The sequence below is a fragment of the Maylandia zebra genome, linkage group LG7, assembly GCF_041146795.1.
Source record: "Maylandia zebra isolate NMK-2024a linkage group LG7, Mzebra_GT3a, whole genome shotgun sequence".
Taxonomy (NCBI): domain Eukaryota; kingdom Metazoa; phylum Chordata; class Actinopteri; order Cichliformes; family Cichlidae; genus Maylandia; species Maylandia zebra.
The window spans coordinates 15,072,623-15,097,109 of record NC_135173.1 but is presented as its reverse complement, the minus strand read 5'-3'; the positions used below and the strand labels follow the sequence as shown (position 1 = coordinate 15,097,109).

General features: G+C 41.4%; 5 protein-coding genes across 10 annotated transcripts; 1 reads left to right on the top strand and 4 right to left on the bottom strand.

The window, feature by feature from the left end:
• Positions 1-349: 349 nt before the first annotated feature.
• LOC101479446 (zinc-binding protein A33-like) lies at positions 350-5,481 on the bottom strand. The gene is made up of 6 exons (XM_004553035.3): positions 5,063-5,481; positions 4,799-4,894; positions 4,415-4,645; positions 2,785-2,807; positions 2,585-2,703; positions 350-2,509 (listed from the first exon to the last, which is right to left on the bottom strand). The coding sequence occupies exons 1-6, from the start codon at positions 5,453-5,455 to the stop codon at positions 1,959-1,961; spliced, it is 1,413 nt and encodes a 470-aa protein (XP_004553092.3). The 5' UTR covers positions 5,456-5,481; the 3' UTR covers positions 350-1,958.
• A 176-nt stretch (positions 5,482-5,657) lies between these two features.
• rapsn (receptor-associated protein of the synapse, 43kD) lies at positions 5,658-12,724 on the bottom strand. The gene is made up of 8 exons (XM_004553036.4): positions 11,733-12,724; positions 10,719-11,057; positions 9,939-10,097; positions 9,231-9,329; positions 9,001-9,123; positions 8,830-8,883; positions 8,441-8,640; positions 5,658-8,177 (listed from the first exon to the last, which is right to left on the bottom strand). The coding sequence occupies exons 1-8, from the start codon at positions 11,955-11,957 to the stop codon at positions 8,105-8,107; spliced, it is 1,272 nt and encodes a 423-aa protein (XP_004553093.1). The 5' UTR covers positions 11,958-12,724; the 3' UTR covers positions 5,658-8,104.
• A 375-nt stretch (positions 12,725-13,099) lies between these two features.
• On the bottom strand, positions 13,100-18,299 carry kbtbd4 (kelch repeat and BTB (POZ) domain containing 4). Of its 4 annotated transcripts, none has more exons than XM_076885827.1 (5): positions 18,103-18,299; positions 16,372-16,846; positions 16,142-16,283; positions 15,661-15,767; positions 13,100-15,580 (listed from the first exon to the last, which is right to left on the bottom strand). In XM_076885827.1, coding segments are annotated over exons 1-5 (1,587 nt in total). In that variant the 5' UTR covers positions 18,105-18,299; the 3' UTR covers positions 13,100-14,719. The 4 variants fall into 4 exon arrangements, with proteins under 4 accessions (XP_076741942.1, XP_004553099.2, XP_004553101.1 ...); XM_004553042.3 differs by lacking the exon at positions 18,103-18,299 and adding an exon at positions 18,050-18,071; XM_004553044.3 differs by lacking the exon at positions 18,103-18,299 and adding an exon at positions 17,981-18,062.
• On the top strand, positions 18,042-20,325 carry LOC101480882 (protein FAM180A). Its single transcript, XM_004553041.5, has 4 exons — positions 18,042-18,094; positions 19,322-19,520; positions 19,713-19,786; positions 19,880-20,325. The coding sequence occupies exons 2-4, from the start codon at positions 19,448-19,450 to the stop codon at positions 20,225-20,227; spliced, it is 495 nt and encodes a 164-aa protein (XP_004553098.1). The 5' UTR covers positions 18,042-18,094; positions 19,322-19,447; the 3' UTR covers positions 20,228-20,325.
• On the bottom strand, positions 20,317-24,408 carry ddb2 (damage-specific DNA binding protein 2). Of its 3 annotated transcripts, none has more exons than XM_012919634.4 (11): positions 24,260-24,408; positions 24,033-24,167; positions 23,845-23,954; positions 23,454-23,645; positions 23,143-23,288; positions 22,170-22,269; positions 21,744-21,921; positions 21,428-21,573; positions 20,953-21,108; positions 20,832-20,877; positions 20,317-20,744 (listed from the first exon to the last, which is right to left on the bottom strand). In XM_012919634.4, the coding sequence occupies exons 1-11, from the start codon at positions 24,315-24,317 to the stop codon at positions 20,500-20,502; spliced, it is 1,512 nt and encodes a 503-aa protein (XP_012775088.2). In that variant the 5' UTR covers positions 24,318-24,408; the 3' UTR covers positions 20,317-20,499. The 3 variants fall into 3 exon arrangements, with proteins under 3 accessions (XP_012775088.2, XP_004553096.2, XP_012775089.2); XM_004553039.6 differs by lacking the exon at positions 23,143-23,288 and adding an exon at positions 22,665-22,831; XM_012919635.4 differs by lacking the exon at positions 23,143-23,288 and adding an exon at positions 22,665-22,831 and having other exon boundaries at positions 24,033-24,171; positions 24,260-24,402.
• Positions 24,409-24,487: the final 79 nt, after the last annotated feature.

The window sequence follows — 24,487 nt, the reverse complement described above, 5'->3', positions numbered from 1 at the left end:
CTCTCCAGCCACCTCCTCCAGCTTATCTGGGGGAACACCAAGGCTGGAGAGATATAATCTCTCCAGCGTGTCCTGGGTCTGCCCCGGGGCCTCCTCCCGGTGGGACATGCCCGGAAAACCTCGCCCAGGAGGCATCCTTGTCAGATGCTCAAACCACCTCAGCTGGCTCCTTTCAATGTGGAGGAGCAGCGGCTCTACTCTGAGCCCCTCCCGAATGGCCGAACGTCTCACCCTATCTCTAAGGGAGAGGCCGGCCACCCTTCGGAGGAAACCCATTTCCGCCGCTTGTATCCGCGATCTCGTTCTTTCGGTCACGACCCACAGCTGGGCACCTTACATCAAGATGCAGACATGCAGTGATGTTTGTCTGCAAAGTTGAGTAATATGACTAGTTGTGGTCCAGGATCTTTGACTACTTTTGATTTCATCTCTACGTTTCACCTTTAAAGAATATTTATCCTCCTTGTTTGGTATCATTCATTTTTTAAGCACAACCTCACGTTTTTCATTTTGACATACTATATTAACACAATTGATCTAAATTCAGACAAAAAACATAAAATCAGCGTAGAAAAAAGTTATATTTTTTACTGTAACAAACACAAACATGTTTAGCGAATCATTGTCATAACTTGAAATGCAAATATAATTGCAAATTTGTAAAGCTTCGACACACTAGGAGACTCTCCAACTACTACAATAACAGGACTACTACAATATTCTTTCCAAAGAGGTGTTTTTCCTCCCCACAGTTGCCAAGTGCTTCCTCATAGGGGATCATCAGATTGCTGGCCTTGTCTCTAACACCTTACAGTATTAGAGACAGGCAGCTGTTGTTTGCATTTGAAGCCATATAAATAAACTTGAATTCAAAATTAAATGAATGGATTTTATTGATTTTTACCTTCACGGAAATCCTTTTACTTCAGTTTTGTGTTGTGCTGCAATAATAGTTTGTCAGTTAATCATCCTGCCCCTGGCATGTCTGACTCCACACAGAAAAGCCTCAGGCTTTTAAACCGGAAACGTTTACGGTGATGTCACAGAACAACACACCTGCAGCCCACACATAAGATAACCTTTTTCCACTATTCAGGAATTGACAGCACTAATAAGAGTGTCTGAGTGCTTACCAGCATGGCTTAGTTTCCTAATATGTGTTGTCACAGAAATGTCATTAACCTTTACACTAGATGCCAGCTATTTCATGTTGTTTGTTGGTTTCTTCTACATATGGAAGTATCCTTGGGTAAGATACTGAAGCTTTACTTTTCCAACCTCTTGCACAGTTAGATGAATAAAACATTTTATTTTAAAATCTAAAAATGGTTTTTATTTTTACCTGTCCTTGCCTGTCATAGTGTGTGCTAGAAATACTTGAAAAGGGAAACTATAAATATTCAGAGAGAGAACCTGTCTCGCTTCTTGTTTTCTCCATCTCCCTTTGATAAAGGATTAAAGTTATTTTGTTTTTTTTCGTTGTTTCAGTTTTTTATGTAGTTATTTGAATTTTGTTGGGCGGTGAAAGAAAAAAAGCTTAGATCCTTTAATTAAGAAGTACTAGCAAACACAGGAAACATACAAACATCTGCAGCCATGGAGTTGCACTGCTTTTTAAAGTTGATCTGTATGTGAGGATGGGAAGAACAGACACAGAAACCACATCCTCAAGAATGAACAATAAACTGACCTCATCATAGGGATTAATACAGTTCTATACTATTCTAATCTAATGTTTTTTATTATTAACCTTTGTCACTATGTTTGAAAATGAAGCTAAAATATCACTTTGCCTGAAAACATGTCTCTGTTTTTTCCCATAGTTATACCTATGCCACATACAAAAGAAAAACAGTGTCTGAGTTCCACTCCTCAGACAGTTGTTTCCTCCTGAATTCCATGTGTAAAGCATTGATTTATCAGTCAGCGCAGCCTGTTAAATAAAATGTAGCCTCTGACTATTCTACTTGTACTTTTATTACCTGGGGACAGATTTTCAGTTTGCTTGATTTTTTTTTGTCTTCACACAATCCGGGGGAAAAGTAGGGGAAAACCTTCTCAGTAAATCTGTCTTTGAATGTGTGGATCTTTGTAGAATCTGCAGCATTAATGAAAACGACTTTTCCCTTCTCATAGTCCAGCTCGACTGTAATCCTGTTGGGCTTCTCCTTCATTGGGAGCTTGGAGCGAGGTGTGGTCTGTGCCCACAGTGAGTCTCCATTGCTCAAGCCAATTACCCAGAAACCCTCAGCAGGGCTGAGGAAGATGGTATTCTTTCTTTGGATGGAGTCTAGAGCCACTCCGATGTACCAGTCTTTGCCTTGGCCCACATCTACAGTCCAGCTGTGCTTTCCAGATGTAAAACCAGTGGCTCCCAGCACAGAAACACGGTTGATGAGGCGTTCGGGATTGTTGGGTAGGAGCTTCTTGCTGCTGTATTGCACACAGGATAGTTCTTCAGAGAACTCTAGGTTGGACTGGGCAGTGTTTGGATCCAAAACAACAGGAACTGGAAACCGTAAAATTCAGTTAGTTGAAAATATGATAGAATTTAGAGTAAACTTGAATTTTTTCTTTAACCCACCACATCTGACACTGTCTTCCACCTTCTTCCAAATGTGAAAACTAAGCGATCCCAGATGCTTTGCAGAGTTTATCAGGATATCTCTGATGACCTCTGGCTCTCCAATGCTGCACTGGAGCCTGAAACATGTTAAAATTGTTACAGCATTCTCTCATGGAAAGGGTTGATGCTGATTTTGGTAGATAGTGGGTTATGCTTACATTTTCTTTGTCTTCTTGTAGTCCTTAAGTTGAAGAGAGAATGTGAAAGAGAGTACATTAAGGACATGCTGCATTACAAAATCACATATGCAGTACAGCTGTATTATCGGAAATTATTGACTGAAAGGTAACAAACATGTACAATAATTCAAAACTACACATACTGTATATGTACAAACGATAAATTGCGCTATGATGGCAGGTGTCATCAACCTCCTAACCCTAAATTTAAGACATACACAGTGAAAACTGCGACAGATGCATCGACAGGAAACTCAGATACAGACAATGAGACAGGAGGTGCCGACATATGGTGATACACTGCATTACAACAGCAACTATTACAACTAGAAACAGAGAGGAACGATTCTGAATAATTCTGAACAATTGAACTTGTCTGGAAAACTTTATGCTTGATACTAATGATCATAATAATTAGATGACAGTTTGCTGAAATTTAACTCTGTAGCGCCACCATTAGGCCGAACTTCAGTGTGTCCAATACTGTTTATGATCGAACAGCCTTCTAAACTATAATATTCACATCAGTTTGATTTATACAGTTTTGTATCAATTGGGAACATGCAAAACATAATACAATGAACCACCTAATTTGCTCAGATTGTACTGTGAATTAATATAGTGGCCAGCATCCATTCATCCATTTTCCACCCACCAGGCAAGCATTTTGACAGGATGGGAAAGTAGATTGGCAACTTTACTCTTATGCCAAATCTTCCACACCACTCTCCCCTCACTCATAAACAAGATTCCAAGATGCTTAAATTCCTATACTTGAAGCAGTAACTCTTCCATACCCTTCAAAGTCCTCCACAAACCTCTAGACTACTTAAGCAAACTCCCACCGACCCTCCAATATGTTCAGGAGGACAAAAAGTTAATCTAGTGCTAAATTGCCTGAAACTCCATTGTTCCCCCTGAATCTGAGGATCAACTGATGTGCCTTCCCAGGGAGGCTGAGAAGTCTGATTTCTTCGAAGCTGGAAAACACTTTTGATTGACCTTCTTGAAAAGGTCAATCAAAACCCCAGTTGGCCAATCCAGAGGCACTGTACTCAACTTCCTTGCAATGCTACGAAGACATGTCAGCCACCGCAGAGTCACAATATCCAGAGCTTTGAATTCATCCTCGGTGGCCCTACCACCCAAGAGTTATTTAACTACCTCAGTGACCTCCCCCTCAGTGACGGTGTTATATTAGGAGTGTGGCTGCTAAGTGATAGGTGGATGCGTGCACAGGTAGCTGTAGCCAAAAGCTGTGGTTTTAAATGAACACGATTTAGACTCTAAACAAAAAGCTTCAAAAGGTGACTTCATGATAAATGCATTATGCCATGGTTAATCTTTTGTATGCAGCCTTTCCTCTTAAACAAAATACAATAACAGGAAAAAGTTACTGTCGGGACTGTGCACAGCGAAGCTTCATAGAAATGTTTATTTGCCATATATAACATCCGATGTTTCTCTACTACTACTGTGTTGTTTTTCATATTTAATGTGTTGTTGTTGTTGTTTTAATTAAATAATTTTTACTTGACTGTTTTTATGACAAATAATCTAGAAGTTATTATAAATAAATGCAGTCTGTAAATAATGACAGTAAATGTACCTGTAAAAGCTGTATATCCTGTGCTTTGAGGGCTTTTTCAATATCACTGATGGTGGAGGAGAGTGTGTTGATCTGGTCGCTGATGTTTTCCAGCTTCTTACGCATGATTTGAGTTTTGGTTTCCTCCTCCAGTTTGAGCGCCTTCAGCCTTGTGTTTTCCTCGTCCTGAAGCAACTGGTGGAACTTTTTAAACTCCTCCTTGATTGCTGTCTCATTTTCATATGCTTGCGTCTGCAAGTTCAGGAATGTGGGTTTTTTTAATGCCAGTAAAGAGAAAGAATGGTTGTCACGCAGAGGGATTTTTCAATCTAAGCTGGAGGCAAAATAAAGTTGCATGCTTGGAGTCGTTGTCAAAATGCTAGAGGCACTGGAAATGTTTTTTACCTTGATATAGGTTTTAGTTTCCTCCCATTTCTCCTTTGTATTCTTCAGTATTTCGAGTTTATTCTGTAAAGACTCAAGGCTGGCTGATATTTCTGCCTGAAATTCAAGAAGAAATTAAACATTCAGAGCTCAAACAAACAGCTGATTAGTCTTGTTCATCAGTTCCAGCCTCCTAAGATTCTTTCTATTAAAATTTAACAAATAGACAATATAACTGACTTTCTTCTACTGTGTTGTGGTGGAAGTATTTCTATTTTCACAAACCTTTTTCTGTTCGGCTGCTTCTTCTACTGGGCTGCATTCGTGGACTTTATGCTCTTTTGAAACTTGGCAGACAAGACAGATGAGCTCTCCGTCGTTGTGACAAAAAATCTTCAACATCTCGTTGTGTTGACAACATTTGTTTTGACTGCTGGTCATTATAAGCACTTTGTGTTCCTTTGCGACATTGTGCAGTGCCAGATTAATAGGAGGTCTCTTGGTGTCAGACACGATGCCACAGACGGGACACTCTCGCAATCCTTTCCACTCCCAGTAGTTAAACAGGCAAACTCTGCAAATGTTGTGGCCACATTTTAAAAGAACTGGAAGGCAATAAATGTCCGTGCATTGAGGGCAAGTTATGTCTTCTTCAGGAACCGTCGTTTTCGCAGCCATCAGGTTGAAGGGTTTCTATCGAGTGAGTTTACAAGAAAACTTCCTTTAAATTTCAAGGCATTGTGACTGTAGGCGGTTTCAGTAAAAGATGGCCAACTGGTATTTCTGGTTAATCGTGCAAGTCATCCAGAATTCCCTGAAGCTGTGGTAGTGGGTCAGAAAAATTATTTTGTTGCCAAATTACCAAACAAAAATACAAAAATACAGTCACCTTCAAGAGTGTTTTTATTTACCATCATGTTAAACACAAGAAGGACATTTGACTAAATGCATAAACTTACTAACAATGCATCGTAGTCAAACTCTTACAGTCAGTTTCTCAGACATGGATTAACCCTCATCCGAGACAGAAAGAAAGTTTTAGTGAAGGTCTCCATGATCCAGGCTCAATCCATGTCTGGACAGCTGAGACATTATCGAATAAATCATGTTTATATCATGACGTCTAGAAAAACATAACAAATCTACATGTATTTAAATGTTGTGGTATTACTGCATTAATCCGCAAAGGCAAAAACAGAGGTAGTTTAAATTGTTAAAAGACGAGTGGCGGCTGCACTGTCAGTAAAGTTGTTTTTTTTATACTACAGACAAGACAACAAGAATAACCGGCAGATAATATATGTGCATTACAGCGAGTGAGCTACAGGTAAACAGTGAATCAGCATTATTTTGAATGCAGAGAGCTCAAATAAGATTCAGATGCCATTTAAAAGCAAGGTCAAATGGTGCTCTTATAATCAGAGATATAAGTGCTTGTTCAGAAACACTTGTGTAAATGTGTTGCTCTCACTTTTCTCTATCTCCAATGTGCACTTAAAGTATTTCAAAAGGCTCCTGTCATTTGTCAACACAAAATCAGATCTTTATCTCCTTATCACTATGCTGTTGAATTTATCAGTGTGTCCCTTTAACGGCCACGGGAGTACTTTAAAGCTATCTACAAGCACAATCTCAACAGGAACTTTAGTGAAAGGAGTTTTAGCTTTTGAGAAAAAGTGGCTTTACGTGAGAAACCTCAGTCTATGACAGCTCTTTCCATAGCGTTCCTTAGAAATGATTTATAGGGGATACAAATAATAAAAGCCACTAAATAAGAAAGAAAGAAAGAAATACTTATGCAGTCACATGGGTGCATATTTTGAAGTATCTAAACTTTTTTTTCTGCATCGTAAATAAAATAAAAAAAACATGCAACCCCTCACTGACATGATATCTCAGTTAAAGTGGCTTCGCTAAAATACCTTTCCAAGTAAATATTTTAAATATACAGAGATTTCACCATTTCACAAATACAATACATTAAAATACACTGAACGCATTTGCCCCCAAATAACTGTGTGTAAGTGTGTGATTGGTCAAAGATCCTTTCCCCGTAGGGTTTTCTTCTCAAAACGTTTTGAACAGGTGAAAACAGGTGTGCACACGGGTGTCCACTGTTCATAGACATAAACTACACCTTTATTGGCTGCTATTTCCAAGCACAATGTGCGCTGCTTGCTACACAACAACATTCAACATTTCGTATTTACTGCTGTTTACACTTAGCTAGATTAATGTGATGGTGTTGGGTTTAGTATGTTGCTCTGTTTTTGTTTGTTTTTTTGCTTATTTTCTCTTCTTTCTCTTTTTAAGTGCCCTCTCTCACTGTCCCTCTTCCCTTCCGTTTTTCTTTTCCTTCATCTTTCTTTCTCCGTTTCCTATCCCTCAGTCATGTCTGTCCCGTCTGTAACAACTGAAAATATAATAAAATAAATAATAACAACAAAGGTCGATCAAATGGACCAATACGACAAGGTCATGATGATCCATTTGGCAAAGTAAATCCATTGGGTATCCTTGTTGGTCTTCAGGCAACAATTCTGACGGCTAAAGAACCAAATGGGACAGGCAAAGAAAAAAAACCCAAAAAAACCGTTTTGAATTAATGAATGTGAAACATTCCCAGCAATGAAAGGAAAAAGGAAACTGGCTGGCTCCTGGATTTCTGTGAATAAGGACAGAAGAAAACAGCTGCATGTACCTGTTTTGTAAAGACATACTAGTTTTTGAATGGTTAAGAGATTTTAGTTCGTTTCAGGACTTACAAAACACGTCAAATAAATCAAACTTTTAAAAGAAATTAACATGAGAATAGTATGTACACAGGTTTCAGTAATAAATATGGCTCAACTGTTGTGCTGTAAAAAGTCAGCATTGAATCTTTGAATCTGAACAAAAAGTCACGACACTAAGTCTGGGGAGATGTAATTTCGTCTCACTTTGTACTAAGCAATTCCAGTGTATAAAATAACAATCACACTATGTTGTAAATGTTCTTTTTACGGTCGGTCTCCTGTTTAAATGCTGCAACAGACGGCCAGTCATCAGAGACCATGTAGGCTCTTCAGCTTATCTCGAATTGCAACACTTCCATCGGTTATACCTCCTTTGTCAGCTTCAGACTGTTGTCTAAGAAAGATGGATGCCTTGATCGTGTCTTCTGAGCAACATGCTTCGACATTCTGGATTCAGTTCAGCATCCTCTGCTCAGAGCAATGAAACACTCCTCAGCACCTCCTAAGGCTACCTGCGTCTCTCAGATCAGTCAGGAGCCTGTGAGGCACCATGCCGTGTCTGCAGATCCAACGCTCAAACGCAGCCTCGCAATCACACAAATCCCGGCTTCATGGAGGACTTGAAGCATTTAGGACAACCTTTTGTCCCATTTGTCTGGAGACACCTGAAAGACAAAGAAATATGGGAAATACACTCTTTAAACTACATCTAGATTTGGTTATGAGAACAATTTATAGGTGAAGAAAATCCGAATCACAATCGGCACTTTGTTGTTTCTGCAAAGTTGTGATGCATGCCCAATCGAGTAGGATCAGTGGCAAAACATTTCATCATTCGTCCAAGTGCCTCGTTTTTCTCCCACTGAAAACACTGCATTTCTCCAATGTAATGTAACTAATACCAGGCGAGATTTGAACAGACACCCACTTGAGATGGAAAATGTGGGAACAGGGTAAGGCCTGCAGCTTTTGGTCCCTGTCCCCGATGGACTCTCCACACATGCCGCAGTAGAGCTCCAGCTCCTCGACACACTGGAGGAACTTCACCACCTGCTCTCTGACCTCATTCAGCTGCCCCCTGCTCCGGTAAATCCCTTCACTCAAGCAGTGAACCTTCAGTGTGCACAGCTTGTATAAGAGAAAGAATCACAATGTCATTGCTTTAAAGTTTAAAAGCATGAGAAACTAGTGCTTAAAATCTTCAGGTGTCTTGTTTTGTTTAACCAACAGTCATCTTTACAACTACAACTGAAAGAAAACAAATCTAGAATGAGAAATGGCTAAACTATCCCTGCAGCTCTTTTCCTGTTCAGTTACCTTGTTTCCCATTCCATCCGCCAATTCCTGTGCTCGCTGCAAAGAATCAAGAGCCTGGAACATGAACAGGAACAGGAACACTTTATAAATACCAGATAATTATTTTGAGTACAAATAAAACATTGTGTCCCTTTACTGTCAGAATTTATATTTGTGTAAACTGTAGGGCACCTTGTCAAATTCTTTCTGCAGAAGCCAGCACTTTGCCACTCCCAGATGGACGTGTGCTTGCCCAAGACGGTTTCCTATCTCAGTCATAATACCCAGCGCAGACTCATAACGAGGGAATGCTTTCTGAACATATGAAGAGAAAAAAACCCAAAAAGGTAAATGCACAGACTAGTTGTAGATGACCAGTTTTGAAATTTTACATTAATGTGAATGCAATATTGGTACTGTACATCAACATCATGTCTGCAGCGATGAATGTCTGCAAAGTTTAGCAAGCACAGAGCCTGAAGAGGCCGGTCACCATGCTGCAGGGCAATCTTCATGGACTCCTGTTGAAGCAAAAGACAGATTAGTTATTGGTACAAAGTAAAGAGCAGACATTAGAAGAGTCCTACCTCCATCATGTAACACCAACACCCTGAACTAAATTGAAACTCTAAGCTGCATCCTCTCAACTGCAGTTACACAGATTTATTTGTATCGCAGTGTGCATTTAAAGAGAGATGTGATAGAATAAATATGAGCCGTTGTCTGTGGTATCCTGAGTATGTCCGGATGCATAAACTGTTGGGTTAAATGTGATAAATCTGAAATGCATCCTGCTGTCTTGTTACTATACTTCTACACTCAGAGGCAATGAAATCGAGTTATCTTTCACCCCCCCAGTACATAATTAGAACAGAGCAAAGACTAAATCCACCCTCTTCATTAACACTTTAAACCGCGCCTCTCTGAGCATATTTTTGTCAGGGTCTAAGGCCTCGTACAAAAGAACAACTGCCACTTGCACCTGTCGGCAGCGCAGCATCTACTGTCTCTGCAGCTCCAACTTCAGAGCAATCAAAGGCACGGGGGTTGGGTCAGCAAGATGGCGAGGAAGGCTCTGAGTTATGTAAGTTTGTCTCTGAGGACAGTAATGATGTGTTATAAAACAATACCTCACAGCACTCCATGGCATCTGGCAGGCGCTCCAGTTTCCTGTAGGCTACAGACATGTGGTACTGGCTCATGGCTCGATACTTGAGGCTCCAGCCTTTGCCGTAGTCATTGACAAGCTCGGCCGCTTTGCAGGGGAAGAACAGGGCTTTCTCAAAGTCCTGTAGGCACATGTGAATGACCACTTAGGTGACACCAGAAAAGGGCGCCACATCTTTTTAGATACTACTAGCATTAGCATTTTGGTTTTTAATCTTCTTAACAAGAGCACTCAGACAATATTAAATCGCGTTGCGATGCAGGATGTAATATTTTTTTGTGTCATAAAATAACGTGACACATGAGTGCATTCTTCAAGCAGAACTTCATCACTATCCCATTGAAACCAATCCTCTCTGGGAAGCCAGAGGATTACATATACAAATCTCAGATGTCAAGGGTACTACAAAAAAGAAAAAAACACACACCAGCCGGCCAACTCACTCAGCTCTTGTTTTACAATGCCCAGCACTACACAGGCTAAGCATTGATGATGTTGGCTCAGATGTTCTGCAGTGTTGTCATACTCTGTGAATACGCTGGCAAAATCATTGATTGTGGAATCACACGTGCAGTCCAGTGAATGTTTTACTCAAATAACACAGCGGAGACGTTTGGAACAGCCAAAGTATGTACGATTTTTACATTTATTTATCGGTAATCGCTCATTTTTATTGAAACTGAGCAAAATGTAATGATGGGAAAACAAGAATCGCTTGTCAGAAAAACAGCTTTTTGAGTACCTTAAGCTGGACGTAGATATTTCCCAGACTGCAGCAGACTCTGCACTCCAGCATCTTGTCGTCGTTGTTGTGTGCATAGCGCAGGGCTTTCTCGTAGCTCTCCAGGGCCTTCTGGAAGACACTGAGACCCAGGAAGGCATTGCCCATGCTAAGACATACCTGGCCATTGAGTTGCAGGCTGACAGTGGTGCCCTGCATGTTTAAGCAGGTCTTACAGTATGAGACTGTTTTCTGGAAGTCGCACAGCTTCTCGTTGCTGCGTGCCAAGTTCAGGTAGCCCTCCGTCAGGTAGTCTGGGTCCTCCATTTCTCTGGCTGTGTCAATTTGTTCAAGGGCATACTGCAGATAGAGTAAGAGGATAAATGTTGCAGGGAACAGGCATAGTCTTCAACTTCACGCAGATTCAAAGACTTTTTAATTCGTTAAATTCATTCAGACATAAGACCCCTACTTTTTTACAGTTCTCATTAAAGCCGAGTTAGTGAGAGCGGGCGCTGCTTCAGGAAGGATGATTATGTCAACAAGACACCCCACACTCATACTTAGGTTGCAGAGCACTTATTTACTCCGCATCATGTGGAAGCCACAAATTAACCCATGCTTCTCAAGTTCGCTGTGGTTGGAAGAAGGTAACCTTTGACCTCTTCTCATGAAATAATCAATGACACATTGCGGAAATGTTACAATGCTACAACTGTGTAAACGGTGGCACTTCACAGCTGACATGATGACATTTAAAATTATGAGATATTCAGTGACATTTAGTAACTGGAACAGGAACTGCACACACACGCCTACTGCTGTTTGCATTAAGAAAAATGTAATCGCACAGTATGCAAAATGTGAATAATGTCTTAACATTAGTAATATAAATAAAGCGTGGCTGTTTAGTCCTGGAATATGAGTCATACAAGTATGAGCTACGGTTATTGAGGTAGATTTTTTTACTCCTTTACAGAAATGCTAGATATACTATACCATTATACGTGGCTCGCTGTGGTTTTGATAGCCTACCTTTAGCATGTCTTTGTACTTTCCCATTTCTGAGTGAGCTGTGATCAGGCACCCCAGCACTCGAAACTTTCCTCCGGGATCTGAGGTCTTTTCCAACACTTTTGTCCACACATGCAGAGCTTTGTCTGTCTGATTGGACTGATACAACTTTAGACCCTTCTCTATCTGCTGCTTGGTTTGGTCCTGGCCCATCTCTGGTGCAAGGTGCCTCATAAAAATATTCATTCGTTTAGGCCATGCAATTTCAGTGAGGCAGCAAGAAAATAGATCCTTGCCATGAACAGTACAACTCCAAAGAAGATCCCCTGAAGATGATCCCTCTGAGAGGTTTGTGCCAGAAGGCCCACAGGATCCCGCTCTATCAGCTCCGGCTGTGCTGAGATGGAAAGGAAACTGGATCCACCAAAATGAGAAGGCGACACACCAAGACCATTATTACCAAACGGTTTACGGAGAGCTGAAGGGCCAAGCAAATATCCTCCCCATTTAACCGAGCCACGTTTCCCCTTCACCATTAAGCATTTGCAAAATTCTCTCTCAGATTTCCTTTCGAAACACGTCAGAGAAAAATGTTTCCCAAGCAGTGTGATAGCAGTGGTATCCCAGAATATCTAGTCCCTCCACACCCACCGAAAGGAATTCTCAGCACCCCGGTGTCCAACCCGCCCCCCTCCGCTTTCCTCCTACTGCTGGCGCTACAGCAGATGGCCCTGTCACTCTAGACCATGTGTCCCTTCAGGAATTATGTTCTGCCCTCAGCAAACCGTCCCAAGGTCACTACAGCTCCTAGCAATCTACCTTTACACTAAACATTACTCAAGGACTAACTACACGAGTGACATCACAAACTTCTGTAGACTTAAAAGCACTCATCCGCAAAAACATCCGACCAGATCCTCACATGGGCGGCGGTGAACTGTGACACCGTTTCGCGAGCAGCTTATATCCAGACATTCAAACTGCGCCCGTCTTACTGGTGCTCTTAGCTTCAATTCCTATTGCGAGTCCTTATGGAGACTCATATGTGGCCCCAGAAACCCCCACCCCTCATCAACTGATGCTTAGAATAGTTCACAAAGTCTGACATGTTACTGGGCTTGGGTTTCAGCTGCATAGCCTCCTGCAAAACATCAATGGGATCAAAGTTTTGGCGTCTGTGTGGTTGCTTTCTCTCCTTCGATGCCCCTTTTATCTCACAAGGACATAAACAGATAAATGTTAATTAAGTACTTTTTCTTTTTTCAGGAAAAGTTTTCCAGACCTACACAGGCACAATTTGTAAGTGCATCACTGTATCTAAACACAGGATCAATGGTAGCATTGTTAATTCATTAAAGGTTATAAATATCAAAACAACCACTCAAAGCTTGTAGCTACAGCAATATATTTAACATTTCAGATAATGGTTAACTTGAACATGTATGGTGTACATCAAAAAATACAATCTTGAGACAAGAAAATCTGAAAAGTTAAAAAACACCCTTTGTTATCATGTCTGCACACACCAACTTAAAGTGCCCGTACTATGCTTTCATGTTTCCATTAACCTTCAGTCTGACACATTTAGTGCATGTAAACCTACCTTCTGTTCTGTGACTTATCTTATGTAACACATAAGCATAATACCCGCCCGATGGTTAGTTTAATTTAAAAAAGGTGCCTGAATTACATCCACAATCCACCATAATTTCCTGGGAATCACAAAAAACTTTCCTGGTACAATACTACAACAATGGTTATCATAATGCAAGTATCCTCTGCAATACTTCACATCTGTGGAACTGTAGAAAAATAATCCTAGAAAGGCATTAATGTTATGTATTTAAGCACTGTGGTGTCAATAATAATACATGTATTATTCTTATTTTTATTATTACTGGCACATTGTGCTTCAAGCCTTCATTCCAGATTCAGTGGTGATTCAAACAAAATTCAGTCAAAAAACAAGAAACAGATGGACACAAAAATGAAAAGAATTAAGATTTATAATCTTTTTGTAAACCTATAGTTATTAAAATCATTACAGTAAGATTTACATTTTAATGCCAATTCATTATATTTAGCTCCCCGTGAATTTCTTACCTATGATATATACTGTGTTATTAATATTTTGTCCCACCTTGTCATGTTCAAACTAAAACAGCTGTTGTTTTGTTTTGCTTCTTTTTAAAATAGCAAATTCCCAATCAATATTTTCTCTTCACGGCTAAAATCTTGCTAACAGCAACACTGTGTGACGAAATGTGATGACCATTCACATAAGTTGGAGCTATTGTTTAATATTTATATTTACAGATAAAAATAGTCATTCAGAAAAAGTCAGATGCTGCAATATATTTTGAATATAGCTTAAGCTTTCCATAACCATTGTGGGTTATGTACATTAGGCAACTTTGCTTTGCTTTGATCATTCTAACAAACCAATCAGAGCAAAGTGTTTTTCTCCGGAGTGGGCTTTAAACAGGGCAATAGTTATTGGAATGAAAAGGCCGTGTACACACTCAACATTAAAGTATGTAAACTTATTCTAGTAGACTCTGAAAACAAGTATAACATGAGCACTTTAAAAACATCTTATGATATCTGACCTACAATATCATGACACACTTACAATATAGTGACAGATGCCTTGTGTTCATTAATATTTTTACACTGAAGCTGTTCATGCGTGTCAGTAAATGAGGAGTGCACAGAAAACAATAGATTAGTTCATCACTTTTCACAGCATCACCACAAATTAGATTCTCGGCAAAGGAGCCGACAATGAGACACGTTGTAGTACAAGCGACACACCGCTGAACTGTTGTTGTGGGGCCGGTGGTGGAGTCTGAATGGAATAAGTGACACAGCTGAGTAAATACAACTCGTGGACAAATTTCTTCACAGGACGTCTCCATGAGTGAAGTCTTGGTCAGTCAACCAACAGTCTTCCCTGATTCTCTGTGGCTGGTGTGTTGACCACACAGTGTGAACATACCGCGGAGAGGTTAGGCCAAAACAAACTGCCAGTTTGTGAGGAGGATCTTAATACCTCTGATTACGGAGACGACAGACGTCGCCGGGTTAAACTTTAAAGTATTTGCGTCTCCTTTCTTACATTTGTCTCTGAAGACGTAAATACAGCCATTACAACTGGCCACCTTCCACAGTGACGGGACACAGCTCCACACTTCGGGGAAGCGCAGGCGTGTGAAGCTCTCGAGCAGTGGGTTGTAACACACCAATGAGTCTCCTTCTCCTACGATAAAAATCACGTCCATGTGGACTGCTGCGTGCATGCAGCCGGCGAACGGCAGCATGTAAGGTTTGATCTGGCACTTTTGGGAGGAGGTGTCGAAGCACTGAATGAGGCGAGAAGGCTTTGTGAAAAAATCCATGTCGTTCTCCTCCCCTCCCAGCAGGTAGATGGTGCCTCCCAGGTTGACGCCAGCAGCCCCCGACACTGCAGTGTCCAGCTGGTTGGTCTCTGTCCACATGTTGTCCTTCACTGTGTAGTAGATGACGGCATTAGAGAGCGTGTCCTGCAGCGTTTTACCTCCCAGTGAGTAGATGGCATCCTCAGTGGAGACGGACACCATAGTGTGGTGGAGGCGGTCTCTGGGAAGTGGTGCGCAACGCTCCCAGTCCATCGTGTGCATGTTGCACTTCCACATGCGCCGCGGGATAGAACCCCCCACCACATATAGGTCCCCTCCATGTTTGCAGGCTGCGGTGATCTGATGACATAAACTGTTCTGGCCGCTCACACTGATCGCATCATCCTCATCGCAGTGCAGTGACACGGCCAGAGAGTGAGTTCTCGTCTCCTCCTTGCCAATCAGGTAAATATGGACATTCTCACCAATTTCCTGAAGACGAAGAAAAGGAAACATCAGCAATGTAAATGTTTTTTAAAAATATTTTACAGCTCCATATGAGAGAAAATTACCTTAAGATTTTCTTGAAGGATGCAAGAAAACTCCTCTCTCTCAACTTTATTGTGATTTATCCATGACTCGATGGCCACTGTTGGATTCTGAGAACTTGGAACGCCATCTGAACACAAACACAAGGCATGTTTGAAACTAGATCAGAAGATGTGGGTTTTTTTTCCTGTTAAAGGATCATAAAAATGTTTTCTCCGTTAAGATTGTAAAAATTTAAAAAGGCCTTTTTTTGAAGAATATCTAGATTTAGCGTTGTTTTGTTGTTGTTGTTTTCAGATTAGTTCAGGCACAGTGTTCATTATTCACACATCCTACTTTCAGGATTTAAATAAATATTAATGCATCAATTGTTGAACTCAAAGCCAATAATAATACCCTTGTTTAAAATAATAATTAGCAATGCAACATTAAAATCCTAAATGTATTTTAATAAATATGTAAAAACAATTGCTAGTCTGGTGACAGAGAAGCAAAATGTTATACCTTTGATGATATCTAGTAGCAGACAGAGGGGCAGATTTAGAAACTCTTCAGTCTGGTGCAGCTGGGCCAGGTGGATTTTAGCACAGTGCTTCGCTGCAGTATACAGCTCCTGATCACTGTGTCTGTCTGCAAGCCACATCACCTAGATGAAAAAGGAATTACTTGTATTGCAGCACCATTGCCAAGAAGCAAGGACTATGAGAACAGGTGTTACAAAAACAATAATTCACCTGCAAGCAGTTCTTGACCTCCACTGTTCGGGAGAGGAAGCGCGAGCATTCTTCAAACAGAGCAGTCAGCTGGTACATGTCCGCCATCTCATAGGTGTCCTGCAGCTCCTCCACCCTCAGTTTAATGGTACCATGGTAGATGTAGTCAATCAGCAGCTGGAAGACGGTAGCGCTGACATCCTTAAGCTCGATAATGCGGTTGTGCGACTCTTTGAGATTGGAGGTGAACATGGAGCGGAAAAAGCTGCTCTGCGCAGAGAGCACCAGGCGGTGCAGGTGAAACTCTTTGCCGTCAACGGTGATGGTGACATCAGCAAACAAGCCGTCCTCCAGGCAGAGATCCATAATACTCTTCACCACTCGGCTCGAGTGGGAGCGGTCCGTGAACGTGTACCCCAGGAAGTAGTTTTCCTCGCCCACAGATCCCCCAACACTGAGGCCACCCTCCTCACTGGACTCCATCTTTTCTGCTCGCCTGTGAAAAAGTAACAAACACTGATCGACATGTTTATACTCAGATGTCAGTATATTTTCAGCATATCTAGTTAATAATAACATGCCAATTTTCCAATAAAACCTGTCTTCAATGAGATGATATGGTTCAAATTTCAGTGAATGTAACTAACTAGCCTATTCGCATAAGTATATGTGAATAGGCAATGAGTCACTTTTGGAGTATAAACTAAAAACAGATGATAAAGAAAACTCTCGAACTCTTTAAAATTAATGACTATTTGAATTATTATAACAACATAAATGTAAACCATTCTAACACGGTTAAGTATGTAACTCTGAATAGCTGTCCTATACATCCTTAAAACTTAAAACAGAAAGTCTTTCAGAGCGTTTACACATAACCTTGCCATTTATTTTAAGTTGCTGCCACATGCTTTGTAAATTTTATTCGTTGGCCGATTAAGTGTCATTCACAAATGTTTCTAAATTGTCGCCAACATCAGGAATTTAGCGAGTTAATTCACAAATAAACAACTCAGTGAGTGCAGATACCATGCTAGCTGCTCAAAACTCTGTCAAGATGCCATTAAATGTAACGATAAAACCCTGCAGTTACATTATATTTACTACATTAATCGTGTTAGCTGTGCTGCGTTCACGGATAGGATTAGCTAGCATTAGCACTAAAGCAGTTAGCAGACTACAATCCTCTGGAGCACAAATTCCACCGTAAAATTATGCCGACTGTGTTATTACTAGGGCTGTGAATGAGGCAAAAAATAAAAATAAAAACGCAAGGCTTTAAATGTGAGTAACAAACAAATACGGTTACCTTTATCTCCACTACTCTATCATTCAGAAGGAGCTAAACTGTTCACCGGAAGTAAATAAACTTTTTCAGAACGCAAATATGACACATTCACCGGCACCAATGGGTGCTACTGCATCCCTGTGGTTAAGCTGTGTTACTGCGGTTTCTTCAACTTGCAGTCAAGTGTGTGCCACAGCCCCCTGCTGGGCCCTAAGGATACTACACGTGGGGCGCGACAACTCACTTAACATACAAAAAATTAAAACCAAAAAAATACAAAAAAATCATCCTAATTAAATGTTTACGTCAAAACGAATCCCCAAAGCCACATGGTTTACACACCTGTTTATCTATCTAATCTGCCAATCACATACAGCAACTCATGCCATGCACTCTAGCATGTCGACGTACTCTCTCTCTCTCTCGCTCTCTCTCACAGCTATGACACTTAGGATGGTATGTACATCTGTGTGTTGTCTTGGTATGGGTGGCATGCTTCTTGAATAATATTGTGGCGAGCTCAGAAAAGGAGGAGACGGAGGTGTCGTTTGGTCTTGCTTCCGTGAGCTAGCCAGGGAGCACAGCCGTTTATTAACAATTCTAGAAAACTCTGCCGCTAGCTAATGCTCAGCGCAGCCACAGCACAGCGAAAAAACAACAACACAGGGCGCACTCTGACCCCGGAAGGACACACCGTCGCAGCGAGAGGGCGTCACCTGTCACTTTGGCAACATAAACAAAATATAACTGTACAAACAGAACCCCGAACAGCCCTGACCCTCTACAATATTTTCGGAGTTTGCCAGTTTCGTCTTGCCTTTTATGTTCTTCTTCTTCCTCCTTCCATCGCAGCAGATCTGCCTCCATCTCAGCCCATCCCTAGCATCCTGTCACACCAACCATCTGCATGCCCTCACTACATCCATGAATCTTCTCTGTGGTCTTTATCTTTTCCTCCTGCCATATTCAACATCCTTTGTGCAATATATAGACTATCCCTCATCCGCATGCATTCAAACCATCTCAGCCTTGCTAACCACCAGTATTGAAACTCAACTACCTTAACTGCCTTTTCTCTTTGCAGCTTCATTGGAACAGGAGTCTCCCTGTCATTCACATACGTGTATTCTGTGTTGCTTATACTGACAGCAACATTTGATCATGCATAATTTAAAAAAAAAATAGCAAGGGACACGTGTTCCATCGAGCTGCACTTATTAACAAAGAGGGTGAGCTCTGACAACTTGAATGAATGTCATCCATGCAGTGAATTCTTGCATAAAAGATTGTGAATCAGTGCAGGAATTCTGCTTACATGTGCAGAGCTGGCTGACTCACTGACAGGGAGTCCTGGTAGAGATAAGAAGTTTACACAAAAACACTAAAGTTTAGGAAGGAAAAAAATACGGACTCACCATTTTTCTTTCCTTGAATTATTTATGTTGAGAGTTGCCTCACCTTGAATCCACTTTACCTAATTTCATGTATTTATATTTTTTCTTGTTTTACATGAATATACTGTGCATTCACGTGCTTCCTATGTTTGATGTTCATGCTGGAAATCTGCTCAATAAAAGAACAACAGAATTAGTTGCCTCTCTGAGCTCTGCTCGCTGAAAGCTTTCCATCCGTTTCTGTCTGCTCTGCATCACTGCCAACTGGCTTTTGGTCTCTTTTTCCAAGGTGGAAAAATGCACGGTATTCAGTCTAAGCTGCGCCTGCCTGAAGTCACAAAAGAGTACTAGGAAGAGTAGAGGTGAGGAGATGAGGTGAGGAGTGTATTATCTGCCGATAACAATCAGAAGAAGAATGACCGCGAGCTCCCAACTGAAAATCTTCCTCCAGGTCCTTTTGTGGCTTTGCTTTGAGCAGGTGTTGCAGGGTGAGTAACAGAAGGTCCGCTGGCATGGCTGCGAAGAAAAGAGAGAAATTTGAATGTTGTCACTGAATACTGCGTGCAGTTGTGCAGTATGTATCAAAATGGATGAACAGATGTTTATTTGAACCCTGACAGTTTGTCACCACTGACTAATTTGATTACAGTGCAGCTAAACTTCAGTGTTTTCCTGTTTAGATGTGGCTGAAGGCTTAAGTCCAGCTCCTCAGAACACCGACCCACTAGTTTCCAATGCAAACCTGATCTATGAGGTACTTTTCTTTGCTTTACTTAAGGCTACACTTAGGCAAGCTAAATATTACAAATAACTGATGAACATTTGTCCCCCCCCCCTACTCGTGCAGCTTTTGCTGGGTGGGGTGGAGCTCGATCAGGACAACAACATCGTCCTGCTCGATGAGGAGATGGCGTCGATGAGGCAGGGGCGAGCTTTTCTGTCTCTGATCAATGACAATGTTCCCAGAAGTCTGAGCTCCATGGAGCAGATGGCAGATGCACTCGAGGGCCAGAGGAGCAGACCGATGATGGAGCGGCAGTTTGAAAATGTCGTGCTGAGCATGGTGTACACTGCGCATCAGGCTTGGCACGAGAAGAGGAAAGAGAGACAGGAAGCTTGGGGTGAAGTTCTCCTCAAGCTGGCAAACATCACGGTACACGAACTCCGAGGGAATCATCTCTTCAGATATTCTTAAAATAAAGTTGCATGCAATTAACCACTTGCCTTAAATGTTTCTGGATTTTGTATTAATAAGAAATATGTAATCAAAGAATGACTCAGCCATAAATGAAATGAGCATCTTTATTGTCATACAGTAAAAAAACAAAAAAAAACACTGCTTTTGAACACATTTATATATATAAAGACTTTTTAAACATGCAGACAATCTCTGAACGTGGAGACTCAGTAACAATGAATAAACAGCATATGAAACACAGCTTTTTAAGACCTCGGCTGTTTTATAGTTCACTTCTTCCTCATCTGTGTTTGTTTTTGTTTAGTGCGGCCCTTCTTGGTTTTAGTCTCAGTTTCTTCCAGTGAAGCTAGCTTTTTCTTAAGCTTTGCATCCACAGCAGGACCCCTCCGGTTCCCACTGGAGTGTGGCTGACTCCTCCGCTGCCCTCTTAAAACTGAGTTCAATGGTCCTTCCTGCTGAACGTGGTGATCGCCCATCGGTGACTCGTTCTGGTCCCAGACCAGCACAGTTATACCTGGGGAGTGAGCAGGACAGCGCTTTAGTGGGAAGTAAATAAAAACCATGGCTGTTAATAATGTGCAGTACTTGTCCAAGTGCTCACCCATGCCAGATCCAATTGCGTCGCCCATTGGGTTGAATTTGTTGATCTGTAAAAACAGAAGCCGCGATCTTAAAATAATTAAAGTTCTAGTTCTTTATGTTTACAATGAAATGATGCTCACAGATTTGATCCCTGAAGCAGTGGGATCGTACAGCTGACACACGAGCTCTGCTGTGTTGGAGTCAAAGATGTCAATGGTCCTCAGGTCGGCCCCGCAGAAGCGATCGTCGGGGTAACGGCCGGCCACAATTAGATCATACATAGGGTGCCATGTGGCCTACAGCACAATTAAAGCAGAAAAATCTGTTGTCACCAATTATATGAAAATGTTAACATCTCTCCAACAAATTCTTATACCCTATATCGATGGCAAACGGCTGATTTAAATGAACTCTGCCGGTTCTTGCAAGAAGAGTGGTCAAATATCCAGCCAGAATACTAGTGCAGATGTGTGTATACTTTTGACTCTGTGTAAAAATCTATAATAAACTACTTGTGCACGCAATTCTTGTTTGTTAAAGACATTAAAGATGTATGTTGTACAATAATTCCAACGTGCAAAAAGAACAGTTTAAGCCCAAAGACAGGAACCAAACCTTGATGGGTGTGAGGTGCTGAAACTGCCTGTGCGGGTGCTGGATGATGTGCTGAGGCTTTGACCAATCAGAAGATGAGTAGACGCGGATCTCATCGTACTGATCTGTGGTGAGCAGCTTGGAGCAGTCCAAAGGGTTGAAATAGGCTGTGAGGAGATATGAAAATCTTTGTCAAGAGGTTTTGCAGATCTTTTAGGTTTAGAACTTAAAAATCTATCAAAGAAATGAATTAAAGACAATTAGAAAACGTTTTCTTTCTTTTTTAATTTTTTTTGAAGTAGTAAGCATGAGAGGTTTTTCCATGAGGAAGTGTTACCTGAGTTGACGGCTTTCTCGTGAGGCATTTCGTACAAGAAGCTTTTCTTGTCCTTCATGTTCCTCAAGTCCCAGAGCTTTACCGTGTGGTCAACTGAGGCCGTCACCAGCAACCAGTCGCATCGGGAGTTGAACTCTGCATGGGTCACTTTGGCTTTGTGCAATTTGTCACTGAAAATCTGAAACATTAAAACAGAGCAAATCAATTAACATTAAATTGCCACAGAGGAGATTCATGGATGTAACAAAGGAAGACTTGCACAGGAGAATGCAATCGATAGGAGTGATATGGAAGCAGATGATTGGCTTGGGCGACCCCTAAAGGGAAGGGCCGAAAGAAAAAGTGCTCTGTGTTAAATAAGAACTATAACTGATCCTTTAATTTATCAAAACCAGTGAAAGCCCTCATTAAGAAAGAGGCACACACCTTTTGGCCATCCAAACCCAGAAGTAAAAGCTGCCCCGCATTGTCTCCTGTCACGAGCATCTGTCGGCTTACAGACACGTCAACGCAGCAGTACCAAAAACTACGGAAGAAAAGAGCTACATGTAAGAATTTACAAAATAATGTTTTCCACAAATCATAGCTTTAATTGAAAATAGGATGTATTATACTACGTGACACTTCAACAAGAGATAACATTATATATGCACAATGCTCTCCGCTATCTATGTTTTCTCATTTACCTCTACTGATGTCTACCCATGCATATAGTCATGCTTTTTGAAATCTGCCATTTATTTTTTTTGTATTATAGCCCTGACAAATTACATTTCATAAAATAGGAAAAGAAATATGAAACCTTTTTAATGCTATTAAAAAAATGTGGCAGCAGGATTCCTACAGACACAGTAGAGGGAAATGAAAGAACTTTCCCTTTTTCATAATGCCGAGCATCAGTCTTCTTTAGGAGTTTCTCACCAAACATTGTGGTGATCGTGGCCGCAGTCTTGAGTTCTGGACAGAACAGTGGGTGCGCGGCCCTCAAAACTCTGTGCGGTCAGTGTGCCCTCGCCAGAGGCCACATAGACTCTAGAAAGGTCTGTGGGGCAAAACTTCATCCCTCCGATAAAGTCTCCTGCTCCGTTCTACACACACAAATACAAATGTAGGTCTGTCACCAGGCAGCAGTTATGACTACAACTACCACACAAACGTTCACACCAGCACCGGCCTTAAATGATGCTTTTTATTTGTTTTTGTTTTTTAATGTCTCTGTAAAGCACTTTGAATCACCTTGTTGTTGAATTGTGCTACATAAATAAACTTGCCTTGCCTTGATTACAAGTTCCCCTGAGAGATCTCTGAACTCTCTGTAAGAAGACTGATGCTAGACTAACCCCTAACGCTTTTTGATTTTAGTGCACAGAAGAAAAACAAGTGGACACTCCAGTCTTACTTCAGTGTTTCTGTGCTGGCAAACACTGTTAGCGTTGTCCCACTGAAATCCCGAAGTGCTGTCGTACCCCCCATAGATGAGGTGAACAGCTGAGTGGGATTTAAGTGGTTAAACTTCATGTCTGTCACTGAGTCTCCAGCCCCCATCTAACCAGAGAGCCAACAACAGTGTTTCATTAAGTACAGCTACATCGCACCGCTCTGAAATGCACCACAGCCTGAAGATGCATCTGACCTCTGTTAAAATCAGTTTGCTGAATGTCTTTTTGATCAATCGAAAGAACAAATCAAAACCATTAAACAGGAACTAACCCCTTGAATAAAGGTCTTCTTGGCAGGCGCCTCAAAGTCCCACAGATAAATGTCTCCACCCTTGGACCCCACAGCCAGAGTAGTAGGATGTGTCGGATGCCACTCAAGACAGGTGATCCTGCGGTTGAAGGGGCTGCTGCCACCGTGGAAATGATAGGATGACAGAGAGCGAACGAAAGGTTCCTGGAGACACTGGAGAGACAAAAGAGCTAGATTCACACCTGCTATGAATAAATCCAGTAAGAGGAAACGAGAGGTAACAGATGGACTATGATTTATGAACTTGCACATGTCCCTGGATTAGATTTTTTTTTTTTTTTTTAATTACTATTGGAACAGGTGTGAGTATTTTGAGCAGCATTGGGGCCAGCACCACATCAGGCTCTCTTACCTGTCTCATCTGTGAGTGCAAACTCTGGCCCAGAGTGCTCTTGTAGATATAGTGCAGTATGCTCCCGTCCCAACCTCTCTTCTGGACTCCTGCAGACTTGAGAGCAGTCCCTAGAAGACACACGAACCCATTCAAGTGTCACAAAGACAGTGCTGTCACTGGACTGAGGTGTTTTCAGAGCCTCATACCTGATTTTGACGTTTCGCCATTTGTTTTGTCTCGTAGTTTTCTGGAGAGAGTTGGACCGGAGACGCCCTCAGGTGTTTTCTTCACTTTATTCTTTGATCCAGCTGCAGCTGACTTCGTGGGCTTGCTTTTCATTTCTACCTTGTAAACACACAAAGCAACAGTTACTCGTCACAACGCGGACGATTGTGCACTTGTCTGCACTTCTAATGTTCATATTGCTGCTTACCTGTGATGTTTAGTGCTTTAACCCTGCAGTTTAACAGCAAGAACTTCTCTGTTTGCATAACACGACAGTACACGTGACTATGTGCTGAAAAATGTGTGTTTTGTAACTTGTGTCTGTTAAAGCTGGTGAACGGTGGGTGGCACTGTAGAGCCACCATGAAATCTCAGTGTGCACCATGTTTGGAGTTCAAACAACTCAAACTACAAAGTAAGGTAACGGCAACGAAAT

Bases quoted from the DNA above. Each gene is read 5' to 3' on its own strand.
- LOC101479446 (XM_004553035.3), bottom strand. From the start codon at position 5,455: ATGGCTGCGAAAACGACGGTTCCTGAAGAAGACATAACTTGCCCTCAA. The intron at 2,704-2,784 runs GTAAGCATAACC...AACATGTTTCAG, and splicing joins TACAAGAAGACAAAGAAAAT to GCTCCAGTGCAGCATTGGAG. The intron at 2,510-2,584 runs GTGGGTTAAAGA...TACGGTTTCCAG, and splicing joins GGAAGACAGTGTCAGATGTG to TTCCTGTTGTTTTGGATCCA.
- rapsn (XM_004553036.4), bottom strand. From the start codon at position 11,957: ATGAATATTTTTATGAGGCACCTTGCACCAGAGATGGGCCAGGACCAA. The intron at 11,058-11,732 runs GTAGGCTATCAA...CTCTATCTGCAG, and splicing joins AGTACAAAGACATGCTAAAG to TATGCCCTTGAACAAATTGA. The intron at 10,098-10,718 runs GTACTCAAAAAG...ATGTGCCTACAG, and splicing joins ATATCTACGTCCAGCTTAAG to GACTTTGAGAAAGCCCTGTT.
- kbtbd4 (XM_076885827.1), bottom strand. The intron at 16,284-16,371 runs GTGAATTATTGT...TTTTTCATCTAG, and splicing joins AGGTCAAGAACTGCTTGCAG to GTGATGTGGCTTGCAGACAG. The intron at 15,581-15,660 runs GTAATTTTCTCT...CTTCGTCTTCAG, and splicing joins TCCTTCAAGAAAATCTTAAG to GAAATTGGTGAGAATGTCCA.
- LOC101480882 (XM_004553041.5), top strand. From the start codon at position 19,448: ATGACCGCGAGCTCCCAACTGAAAATCTTCCTCCAGGTCCTTTTGTGG. The intron at 19,521-19,712 runs GTGAGTAACAGA...TTTCCTGTTTAG, and splicing joins CTTTGAGCAGGTGTTGCAGG to ATGTGGCTGAAGGCTTAAGT. The intron at 19,787-19,879 runs GTACTTTTCTTT...CTACTCGTGCAG, and splicing joins ATGCAAACCTGATCTATGAG to CTTTTGCTGGGTGGGGTGGA.
- ddb2 (XM_004553039.6), bottom strand. From the start codon at position 24,317: ATGCAAACAGAGAAGTTCTTGCTGTTAAACTGCAGGGTTAAAGCACTA. The intron at 23,646-23,844 runs GTAAGAGAGCCT...TTGTCTCTCCAG, and splicing joins TGCACTCACAGATGAGACAG to TGTCTCCAGGAACCTTTCGT. The intron at 21,922-22,169 runs GTGTGTGCCTCT...TTAATGTTTCAG, and splicing joins TGGGTTTGGATGGCCAAAAG to ATTTTCAGTGACAAATTGCA.